General features: G+C 46.2%; 1 protein-coding gene across 2 annotated transcripts in view; it reads right to left on the bottom strand.

Annotated features, from left to right (window-relative positions):
* LOC133342443 (protein jagged-1b-like) overlaps positions 1-12147 on the bottom strand; it is a 120260-nt gene that overhangs the window by 37438 nt on the left and 70675 nt on the right. For both annotated transcript variants that reach the window (XM_061551634.1, XM_061551635.1), the window contains exons 9-12: positions 6868-6981; positions 5725-5838; positions 3117-3163; positions 2305-2478 (exon numbers count right to left, since the gene is read on the bottom strand). In XM_061551634.1, the coding sequence (XP_061407618.1) occupies positions 2305-2478; positions 3117-3163; positions 5725-5838; positions 6868-6981 (449 nt within the window). The remainder of the gene's footprint in view (positions 1-2304; positions 2479-3116; positions 3164-5724; positions 5839-6867; positions 6982-12147) is intronic.

The following is a 12147-nucleotide window of genomic DNA, read 5'->3' as shown; positions in this document are numbered from 1 at the left end:
CAGCTTTGCGCCTGATCCATCGCATTTTCGCAGACAGCGTAAAAAAAAGCGGAAATAACATCACGGGTAGACAATTAATATGGACGGGACAAATTATTTAACAGGATAATTATTCGTGCATACTTGCAACGGTGTTCAGAAGATGACATAACCTAGAGAGTAGGGGATAGGGCAAAAATTATATTTACAAAAATCATTCCAATATCGGTAGGAGACCTGAGCACTTTATAATATATATAACAGAGCAGCACATTCACATATACATTCAATGGCAGCAGCTGATTTCAACGAAAGTAGACAACCACTGGATGAGCATTAAAGCATTTTTGAAAGCCTCTTTTGAAAGAGGCGCACAATGTGGCTGTGAATTGTTGGTACGTATGTACAGTACACACGCGAGTGCTGCCATGGGCACACACGCAGCGAGCACAGCGTATGTGGCAGCCCACCGGGGGTCCAAGAATTTGGCCGAAAGTGAAAAATGTAAAAAATCTAAATAACTTGAAACACGAATAATACCTCAAGGAGATCAAGCGTGCTCTCAAGGTTGGAGGTCATCAAGGATACCAACCGTCACACCTCGCCATCACTACTTTCCCCTGCTAGATGCGAAATTAAGACCTGTCATTAACGACTATAAATACATTTAAAAAGTGTAATGCGGGCGTAAATGGGCAGGGCGGATATGACGATCCAAGAGGGAGGAGTCAGGGTGACGTGGGGGAGAAGTTATAGCGGGGAGACAGGAAGCTATCTGGGTCAGTCGGGGGAGTGAAGGGTGGTGAACACGTTGGGTGGTCGCCGTGCCTCAGCCTGGTGGCTGAGGGGCTCATGACGGCGCCAGCCAGCGGGGTGGAAGAGAGAGTGGAGGATTGAGGTTGGAGATGGCGAGATAGCCACAGAGGCCACGAGGGCTGAGGTAGGAAGTGGCGAGATAGCCACAGAGGCCACGAAGGGCTGAGGTAGGAAATGGCGAGATAGCCATAGAGGCCACGAAGGGCTGACGTTGGGAGGTGGCGAGATCGCCACGCACGGAGGAACAGGGAGCAGCGATGGAGCTGCTGGGGGAGCAGCCAGAGGGCTGTACCAAGAGCCTGCAGCGGAGCTGCAGGAGCGTGGAAGGCTACGGGAGCGAAGGCAGATGTGGGGCTGCCAGGGAGAGAGTCTCAGGAGGAGTGCCGTGTGGGAAGGAGAACGCGAACCCCAAATAAAGGACACGGAGTCAGCGAGAAGTGTCTGAGTCCTTTTATTACAAAAGTATGAACTACTTCAGGAAATTATCTGTCTTAAATTAGACTTCTTATATTCTTGAAAATATACTGCCCTACTCTTAATAATTAATGTCTATAATTATTTAGGTTCATTGTTAATGCCCACAGAGTGCTTGATTGCCATTCCATGAGATTCATAGGGTTCTACGACTGTATGTTGAACTTTTTTTGCACCGCAAGGAGCCATCCATTTAGTCCGTACGCATGGAGGAGGCAATGTGCGTATGCATAGGAAATGGGGGGGGGGGGGGGGGGTGAAGCCTCGATAATAATTTGTCTACATTGGCCTTCAAATTAGTTAGATAGTCCGGCAGTGGACTGTTTGCTTAAACACGTTAATATTATTCATCCTTGATCGTTTCTGCGTGGATTAAATATCGGCCGTTCTATAGGATTGGGGGGGGGGGTCAAGTTTTGATAGATTTTTGCATAAGTCCAAAATGGATGGGCCCTTAGTAGTCAACCGCGCTAATCGGAGGTGAGGAGCAGAGTTCCAGTGGCTTTCTAATCTCTGAAGGAAGAGCGTTCCAGATGGCCGCAGAAGCGCAATGCAGTGAACGTCTTTATTCGATGGTTAGCCAAAAGCCGCTGTGAAAATAACTAGCGTTCGCATGATGGTTTATGCTCCTTTACAAGATCAGCAAGGTATTGTGGTTCATTTGTGGCAAGCACTTTGCGTGTAAAGACTGCACAGGTTGCGCTGCTGTGGATCTCTATAGCGTGATTTTTTGTCGTGTCGTGTGTTGTTGGGCACAATATTCCACATTTCGCTACACGTGCCGGGAACTTCCTTCAGTCAGTTCAAGAAAAAGCCTCCAGCATGTGCAGCGAAACGTCGGACATCACGCCAAACAAACACATGGTACAGTCCGAACACACGTTGGACAGCTGTTCTCAGGGTTCGTCATCAACGCCAGAGCCTGGCGGACTGCAAATCCACGGCATCGTTGGGATTTGCAGGGCTCCATACACGTGCCTCAGGTGCGCGGATGGGGATCACACACCTCGCTTCGAGAACAAACGCAGCACTTACTTCGCAGCTGTCGCCGGCAAAGCCGTCTGTGCAAATGCAGTAGTAGGAATCGATGGCGTCTCTGCACTGGCCGCCGTTGAGGCACGGGCGCGAAGCACACTCGTCCACCTCCGTCTCGCAGCGTCTGCCCGTGTAGCCCGGCTTGCACTCGCAGCTGTAATCGTTCGCCAGGTCCTGCGAGAGTGGAACGACGTCGTACCGCGACGCGTGGAATATTGCCGTTTGCGGTGTAGTCTAGTTTGCATTTACTTCGTTTCAGCGGTGTTTTGCGATTGTGTTTCCCATCACAAATGGAAACATTTCATGGCACAGTGCTACAGTATTTAAAAAAAAATGAATTCTGTGTAAGTATCTCCGTGAATGCACTTTTCTAATAGGTGCTCGCTAACAGCACTTGCCCCTACAGTCTGTGAAGGCTAAATGGGGGATATTTATCTTTATCTTTGTACTCATTAATAAGGAAGCTAAGTTAATGGGGATTTTACAAATGCTGTGAACATTAAGCTGCAATATAAGTCTTTACTCTTAACCATTAACGGCGCCCGTGATAGCAAGCCCGTGCACAATTACTTGGGTCAAGCTGCAGAGGCAATAACCCACAGCTGTAAGGAGGCAGTATGAGGCTTTTGGTATTATATGCTCCCCCAACATGTATATGTATAAGACTTAGGTTGCAGTCTAAATGCACGTAAAGTCTCATGTCCTAAGGCATCGGCGCCCAGAAGACGATTAATTGTAAGTGAATGCACATGACGATGAGACAATGCAATGAAATGTCTTCAGAGGAAGTGTGTTTGTGGGTCGAGATTTACCTTGCACGTTCCTCCATTTAAGCACTTCCCCTCACAGTCATTGACATCTGGTGAAATAAAAGAGAACAGATAGAAGATCGTTACTATGATTCCTAAAAGTCTGTCTCTAGGCAGGCAATAGAGGGCTCACGTGCATTAGGTGTGTTGCACATTTGCAATGCACTAAAGATTGGAGACCTCTGCATATCGATGTGTCTGTGATTTGTTGTATGTGCATTGCTTAACCAATCAATTACAAGTCATGAATTACTTGACAACCCATCATTCTCAAATTGAATATTCTGCCAACGTCCATTATGAATATGGGGTGACCAGGGTACAATAAAACATCTATTGGGCAGCATGAAAATATAAATCAATCGACCACATCAAGTCTCAAACCGGGTTCACCGTCGTTCAATATCCCCCCCCCCCCCCTTTGTCAAGGCACGTGTTTGTGGCTTGGAGACATTGCGATGAGGTTATGGCCACAGGAAAGAGAGGTAGAGTCACATTTGTTGGTGGGGGGGCTGTTAAATGACAAACACTTTCAAGGTCATCGCGTCACTTGGCACAGAATCCAGAGGCGAGTGTTTGTCGAGCGCAGGCCTTTAATGAGGCCTGGCTCGAACGGCCCAGTGTCGCCATGGCGTTGTTTACGGAGCACTCGAAAGGAAAGCCACCTCTCGCTGGCGGAGCAACCGCATTAACAACACAACATGCCGGTGCGCGCCGGAGCGTGGGCATTCATTGGTGGGACACTTGGTGTGCAGTGTTCCGACGCAGGGAACACACCCAGGCTAATTCTGCAATCCAGCCAGGTGGCTAATTGACACAGTGACCAACTGATGAATTGGAAAGTTGCATGCTTTAAATCCCCCCAAAGGATCAAGTTTCCTTGTCACAATTCCAGGGCTGATAAAAATGAGTACACTACTGCTTTGTGTGGGAGGGTGACAGTGCAGGCTGATTATGCCATGGGACTTTTGATTGTTTTCCTGGGAATTGGTCGATTTTTTTCCAAGTATTTTGTATGTGGGAGGAAATTGGAGTATCCGAAGCGTGTAAAGGAAAATAATCCCCACAGTTAGGTCAAGGACCTACTTTCTGTTCTGCCTTGCACAGTCAACCTTGTAGGCATGCTGCAAGGCATCTATCAAAAATGTTGAATTACATGCGTGTGCCACCGCACCTGACAGACCAGAAACCCAGCAATACAATCAGTTTGGCCCGGACATATTGAGACTGCAGCGAACATTCGATGGGCTTGTAGCATCTAAAATAAGATAGCGGCTCTGTTTAAAAAGCCAATTTTAAAAACCCAACAACTGGGCAGATACATCTAACAGGAGGATGAACGAGCATTCCTACAACGTATTTTAGCAGGTGGGCCACCACAGTGAGGGCTTAGTGGGTCACGAGTCGGGTTTAAGCGTTCGAGAACCATTTTGCGACGAAAAAAAAAAGAGGCGAGTGGTGCGCAAACGAGAGGGCTGTTGAGCCCTGCGCGTGCGCCTCGAGTGCGCGCGGCAAAAGTGCAAACTCATGAAGAAGACGTGGTGATGATGGTTTTTTTCCCTCCCCCTTTGCGGTCAACCGCAGCACCACTGCACTCGAGAACCACCACCAAAATTAGTTACGTCGTCAGGTGACACAAAGGAATTTTCACATCTTAATTAGGGAAACATAAACTAAATATCACTGCTTTCCAGTTATCTTTAAAACATAAATATGTGGTAAAGAATTCAAGCCCCACCCCACTCGCTCGTGGGCCGTGCCGGTTAACTGCACTTGCCCCAACAGTCAGTTAAGGCTATACAGAGGATCTTTGTCTTTGTGTAGGCGTGGGAGGGCAGCATCAATTCTGATAGATCACTCGCCACTGATGTTAGCCGTGCACCTGGAATCAAACTCGGGTCACCGAGTCCATAGCGCACGCTTGCCACTGTACCACCCCTTTGATATATAACAATAATAGTAATGAAAATTCCCACTCATACATTTCAAGGTATTTCATATTTGGAAATGGTTGGTGGTTATTTTACAACGCGTTTGAAATTACACGACATGCAATTTATTTGCCCTTTTAACTCCCGCGACAGAAACAAGCGGCCAGTCAGCAAAGTGCCGTTGTCCAAACCTGTTCATGATTAACCCCCATCCCCCTATTGTGGTGCATCGCAATGACTGCTCGAAAGAATGGGCTTTGCTGTATCTTAGAATCCTGCTGCTCAATCCTATACATGGTACCCTTTGCACCATGAATTGCAGCTGTAGATTTCGAGCGGCCACAGAATAACTCACGTAGCCATAGGATAATCAATGCATGAAATCATACACAAATAAAACGTAATATATGCATTTTTATCGAATGATTGTTACATGCCTTGTTTTTAGATGGATTGTTACATGCCTTGTTTATAGGTAAATAGGCAATAAATGTGGAATGTTTGGTCAATGTTGATTCAATTGCTCAAACCACGTGCCAAACGTTGGCCTGAGGTTGCACGTTATACTGGGTAATTGGGCGAAAGAATAGCATTGATTTCAGCGTCTATCTAAATGCACGTCTGTGTTTTTGTTTGACACCGATGATGCACGTGGGTGTGGAGGAGAGAGGTAAACCTACCAATGTCACAATTCTGTCCAGTCCACCCGGGCAGGCAACCACAGTAGTAGCCTCCGAAAAGGTTCTTGCAGGAGCGCGCGTGAACGCAAGGGTTGTCATCGCACTCGTCCGTATCTGTAAAAAGGCCGATGCGCAGACACCGCCAACGTCACCTTCAAGCACGCAAGGCGCTCATTGGAAAGGAAGGATTCCTTCGCACCTCCCTGAGATACGGAGGCGCGACGAGCTTCGGTAGGTGGGATTATGAACTAATTCATAAACTATTTTTTTACCAGGTAAGGCCCACTGAGCTACACAGCTCTTTTTCAGAAGCGACCTGGCCACAAATGATAGGTCAACAAAGTGGCTATCGTGTGGACATTTATAGCAGCCAAACACTCTAAACGCACGTTGATTTTAAATGTAGAGGGGTCCACGCGACCATGGGGTGAACATCCAAACTCCGAATATACAGGCGTCAGGGTCGGGATTGAACCCACAACCTCCTGTATACCAGGCGAGGTAGTTAACATCTTGCCACTGTGGCATTAGCTTTGCTGCAGCAAACATATTGCGGGCTCCCCCCCCATCGGGGCACGTGACGCAATGTTAACTTTCGCATTGTTCAAGCTTCAAGCTGGCTGGCAGAGGGTCGTAATCACAGCCGCAAAGTTGCGAGTCGAAAATATCTGCAAAGGGGTCGGGTCAGCCCATGATCACCCACAGTGGGTCGACAAAACAGGTAACTTCTTGTGGTTAATCAGCAGCGGCTGTTTTATGGAGTGACTGGTCCCCACCATATGAATGTGGAATTTATCCCGCAGGCTCGGAATCTCCAATGGTGATAAGCACCACCCCAATTTGTCTAGTTTATTGTCCTTTCCCTGCACCTCCGATTAGCAAGGTTGGCTACGTACGGTGCGAAAAAAGTTCAACATACATACAATGACATTGTTACCAATGAGACACTAGGAGCTTTGAGTATTATATTCTAGATGGTTCCGTGAGCCTTGGGCATTGGCACTGAACCTGAAGAATACCAACAGCGCTTTGGTCAGCCTCCGTCTACCAAATGTATTGACGCTGAGCCTTCAGAAAAATCCTATAAGTGCCGACGATGTGAGTTCGGGCAGGTGTAGAACTCGTGCTCTGGATGTCACCTACCCACTAGACAGGTGTGCCCTGTCCACTGTGGAGGGCAAGTGCAGCGGAACCCGTTCACCAGGTTGAGACAGGTCCCTCCATTACCGCAAGGGTTCGACGAGCACTCGTCAATGTCTGTGGGTGAGAGAGAAGAAGGGACAGCTGTTCACGACCAGTCAAAGCACTGCATCCTCGATTGCGATGATGAAATCGGTGGTATGACAAGGTAAAGGTGCGGTTCAAGGTGCCACGGTAGCGAGATGCTAACTCCTTCATCTGGTATGCAGCAGGGGGTTCATGGGTTCGATCCCAACCCTGACGCCCCTTGGCATTCATAAGCATGTGTTTAGAGTATTTGGCTACTATCAACTTCCATTTGATAAGCCACTTCGTTGAGCTATAAGTTGTGGCCCAGGTCGCTTCTGAAACAGAGCTATCTAGCTCAGTGGGTCTTAGCTGGTAAAATATAAAAAAACAGTGTTTAGTGTTAGTTTACATGCCCCCCTCTCTATGTGGCCAGACTCCCGCCATTGCGACCCCCTTGCCTGTGCCGCTCGCCACTGAACCCCCCCCCCCCCAAAGTCTGCCCCCTCGCCTCTGGCCCCATCACAAACACCCCACGGCGTTATCGCCTTGGCACGGTGCACAACCAACCGGCATTTTAGAAAAATGTGGCGCGATCGCCAAGGTAATGGCTTGGGGAATTGGAAACAAATTGACGCTAATGCTTGCATAACCTTGAGGATTAAATCGGTGTAATGACTTTAATAAGATTTCTCCCCTCATTCTATTTTGCATTTCATTTTTTTTGTCTTTAATGTTACGTGGGTTTCATGGCTGGATTAATGGAAATAACGGACGTGTTTTTGCAGTAGGTTTTCAAAGTTAATAATGATTTAATCTCAATGCCCAAGCCAAATTATTTTTTATTAAAGTTTGAATGTTGTCTTTTCGCCTGTGTACTGTATGTACTCTAATCGATGTTTTCATCTCTCTTTCACAGATAATATAATTCGAGCACACATCTCTTGTCAGCACACTTTTCAGCGATTTTCCTTCCATATGTTCCATCAATGACCGTGTTTATGAACCATATGTCTGAGCAGGTAGTGTGCGCCGATTAAATAAGGTTAATAAACCGTATAACACAAGACTGGTCAATGTGTCTTGAGCATCTGTAAATTGATCTGCGTAATGTAATAGATATCTAAAATAACAATTTGAAAACGATACACTATTTCATGCCCTTGCCTTCGAAGGAACACGTTTAAAATGCACATCTCATGACAATAATGTAAGCACAAGCATATTGACAGCTAGGTGAAGACAAAATACGTGCTCGTCACAATTCAAATCAGGCCTGTGTTGAATACAATTTGTTTTCTCGATTTTTTTCTTAGAATCCGCGCGTGACAGACACCGGCCCATATTGAAAACAGCGAGCACCCTCGCTCTGAGGCGTTGTGGGAATTCAACAAACTCCATTATCTGCCAAAAGGTTTGGGTTTAAAAAAAAAATTCTCACCCATGTGAGAAACCCACAGTATTGTTACGATGACATTAAGAATCAAAAGGAAGTTTTCACAAAAGCACTTGAAAATAATTGAAACGTAAAAAAAATATTTAAAGCGGATGTCTTTCAGCATCTTTTTCTTCTCAAGGTGTGTCAATGCAGGACATGTCATTTCGGACTTCAAAGGAAAAGCACGTAAGAATCTGCTTGTGGTATCACTCAAAGTCATTATCAGAACATATTTCTATTTGCATGAGGAATTTGGTAAAAACATCCGAATATATACAATATTACAGACATAAATTATCGAACAAGGCGCCGGAAGACGTGCCACATATGTCATTTACATCCGGTTTGACGAAGTTCGCAGAGAGAAGGCTCTCATGTGGCCTGTATTGCCCAGCTTGTTTCCTGGTAAAACATTTTAATAAATAACTAAACAAACAAATAAACTAATTCACGAGTCACATTTTGTTCTACTTCTTCCTTTTAAGCAATCTTTACCGTAGGAAAACTACAAAGCTGATGATGGACTTCAACCTCCATTACTGAGCATTGGTTTAAATGTTTTTATGGCTTTACTGCCACGTTGTGGCAGCGGCATGTCTGGGGCAACTTAGTGCAAGTATTTGCTGTAAGTGTGCCCGTAACCCAATAAACATTTCTTGTCAACATTGGTTCAGCACCTGATCCCCTCATGCCTTTGTGGCACAGATAAGCACACTTGCACACGTGTGAATTGCGGGAGGGACTCTAAAGTGAGTGGAATACGCCTGTGAGCTACCCCTCTATAGTGTATGCGTCGTTGTTGGGAATTATGGGTAAGGGCAATATAAACAGAACTCAATTCTCCATCTCCAAACGGGAATACTAATATGTTTTAGTCAATCTGCCGAATGACTTTCCATGCCAATATTGTCCAGAAGAATGTGTTAAAGCGAGCAAACTTTGGACTGGTCTTAAATTTCTGTGTCCTCATCACTGCTGCCAATGAGATCTAGGTTATCAGATGTGTGTAGCACGATGAGCGAACATTTACAAAACATTTTTTTTACCATATAAGGCCCACTTGACCTATACAGCTCTTTTTCAGAAGTGACCTGGCCACAAATAATAGCTTAACGAAGTGGCTTATCGAGTGGAAATGTATGGCAGCCAAATACTCTGAACGCATGTTGATTCTAAATCAACATGCAAAAACGGGAGGACCTGGATAAAAATCCACACGACCACGGGGAGAGAGACATGCAAATTCCAAATATGCAATATGCGTCAGTGTCGGGATGAAACTAACCACCTCCTGAATACCAGGCGAGGGAGTTAACATCTCGCCACCGCGGCGCCCCTTTTGCCATCGCTCCACCTCAGCATGTTTGGCCAGGCATGCGCTTCTCTAATGTTAGGTAGAAGTGCAGCTCTGCAATGTCTTACTCACGCAACTGCAGGCGGAAGGGCCTCCATTCGTGAGCAGCGCTAGTGAGCCGGACATCTTGAAAGAGGTGGACGTACCCACACTTCACCCCACCACACGCTACCTGCATACCCATTTACACTCCTCCCTCAGGTTGACTGGGCCTCAAAATGAATATCTGTGAGCAGGAAAGGGAATGGTTTGGGCCACCATGAACAGCGATGGTAAGAAACTATACAATTTCTGGCTTTCAATGCATTCAATGTGGGGGATCCTCTCTGAAACAAAAAGATACTGTTCTGTAAAACGCAAATCATTCTTTTGCAACCCCCTCCTCTCGCAGCCACCAAACAAAATGCTACCATGCATTGAAGGTTACCACTGAAAGGGCTTCACTGCCATGTTAAAAGAACTTAACTCTTCTAACACTACAATGGGTGAAAGATACGTTTGGAGATTAACACTGCCCACGCCACGTATTGTTGTGCTTTCTTTCGTGCTTAAGGGACTGAGAAAAGAAGCACAGCCTTTCGTGCACACGCGCTTTTGTCCACGAGGCTGATTTGTATCGCCATGCTAAACACTCGACTGACATAAACTCATCAGATTATACTGCTGGACAGGAACACAACAGGTACGCGAATTTGCGCGCGTACTTATAGAACAACGGAGCTCGCATGCATCGTGTATTGGTGAGCACACCAGACTTGGCATTCGTTGGGCACATGCTGTGGTTAACCACTCGGCAGGTCGTGTGCTGTGGAGCAGAGTTGTGGGTACGCCCCATCTATTGCAAGACGTCTGGCTATCGTTGAAGAAAGAGGCCCAATGTCCCTCTACAGGGACTCAACGGAGCTCCCCTGAGTGGGAGGCCCTTCCACAAAGCAGTGGTGTGAACAAGCAATTGCAGGGCTGCACCTTCATCATTTTTACTTTTTACGAAAAGAACCTGATGTCATGTCACCACTGAATTATTTGTCGCTCTTCAGAGTTGTCTCGTGATTGGATGGGTCACATGAACACATCATGAAGAATCACACGCATGCCCGTATCATGAAATGTATCGGTATGTCTCCGGGTGGTATGTAAACATTAACCCCTATCCCTGACCCCACGTACTGAACTCCACACAGATTTTATGAATTGTCACGATTCTGAAAAACAATTTAATGTTTTTTTTAATACAACAAGATGAGTCATTGTTTTAAAATGTCTCATCTTGTTCGTCCCATTAGCCTCCACATACCATTAGCTTAATTTAATTGTGAGTTGCATCAACAATAAATAAGAGATAAATACACACGACACTTAAGGCGTACACAGAGAGCTTAAGAATCATATTAATCTATCAATCGACGCAATCTTGCACCGTGTGTACATGCGGCAGTGAGCTCAACTGCCTTTGACAGCTGGTTGAAAGTTTGGTTAAGGTTCATCATTCACCATTAGCTCTGTCTGAACAGGCAGTAAAATGAATGAAACCAATTAAAATTGGCCCCAGTGATGAAATAAACATTGCGTGTGTGGCCTGACCACATCATCCAGCGTCGCTCCACCGTGGGAGAGTGTCCAAACAGCCTGCAGTTGTAGAGCTTATCCTACCGCTTGCCGACAAACTCTCGGCGTGCTCTAGCCCGTTGATGTATCGCAATGTTCGTTGTGTTTTTTTTCTTCTTCCCAAACTCAAAATTGGTCACGTTGCGAGATTGGCTTAAGCGCTCGCTTGTTCGTATGTGCGAGCGCGGTTTCACTATTGTCATTAAACGTGAGCCAAACAGATAATCGGGTGCCGTGTCTGGTCAAAACACGCGCCTAGAATTTTCATCGCGTGGGATTAGTCCATTAGAAGCAATCAGGGCACTGCGTGTGCGTGCGCCAGTGCAATCCTCAGGCCATTCCTGTCAGCCACGTTGGCCAGTGGAGTTTGGGAATACAAATTTGGGAAAAGGGGAAGGCAGGACAGATTCAGAGGTGGCTCAGCCACTGATGTTTGCCCTGGCCAGGAATCAAACTCAGCTGTGTGTGCTCAGAATGCAGTCCACCAGTGCTCCCCCTGGCAGTACAGAATCAAAGACTAAACAAACCCCGAGTCTATGGATGTGTGTCGCCAAGTGGAGGATATTCAGTGAGCTTGGAACAATTCACCACGCTTGTGACTCAAGAAACAACTTTCTTATTTTAACATTCTGTTAGATGTAGCGCCTCGAATGGCTGCAGGGTTTCACGTAGCCCAGTGCATACAACTTATACAAATGGAATATGATGGATTTTTGAACAGGCAATTCGATGCTTGTATCTTGAGTGTGATAATCTACACCAATCCACAGCGAAGGGATGGAAAAGGAGATGGAGCGATGTAATCAGCTCGAGTGCCGGT

The sequence above is a fragment of the Lethenteron reissneri genome, chromosome 14, assembly GCF_015708825.2.
Source record: "Lethenteron reissneri isolate LAM-NWPU_2019-01 chromosome 14, ASM1570882v1, whole genome shotgun sequence".
NCBI lineage: Eukaryota > Metazoa > Chordata > Hyperoartia > Petromyzontiformes > Petromyzontidae > Lethenteron > Lethenteron reissneri.
This window is presented reverse-complemented; position numbering and strand designations above follow the sequence as displayed.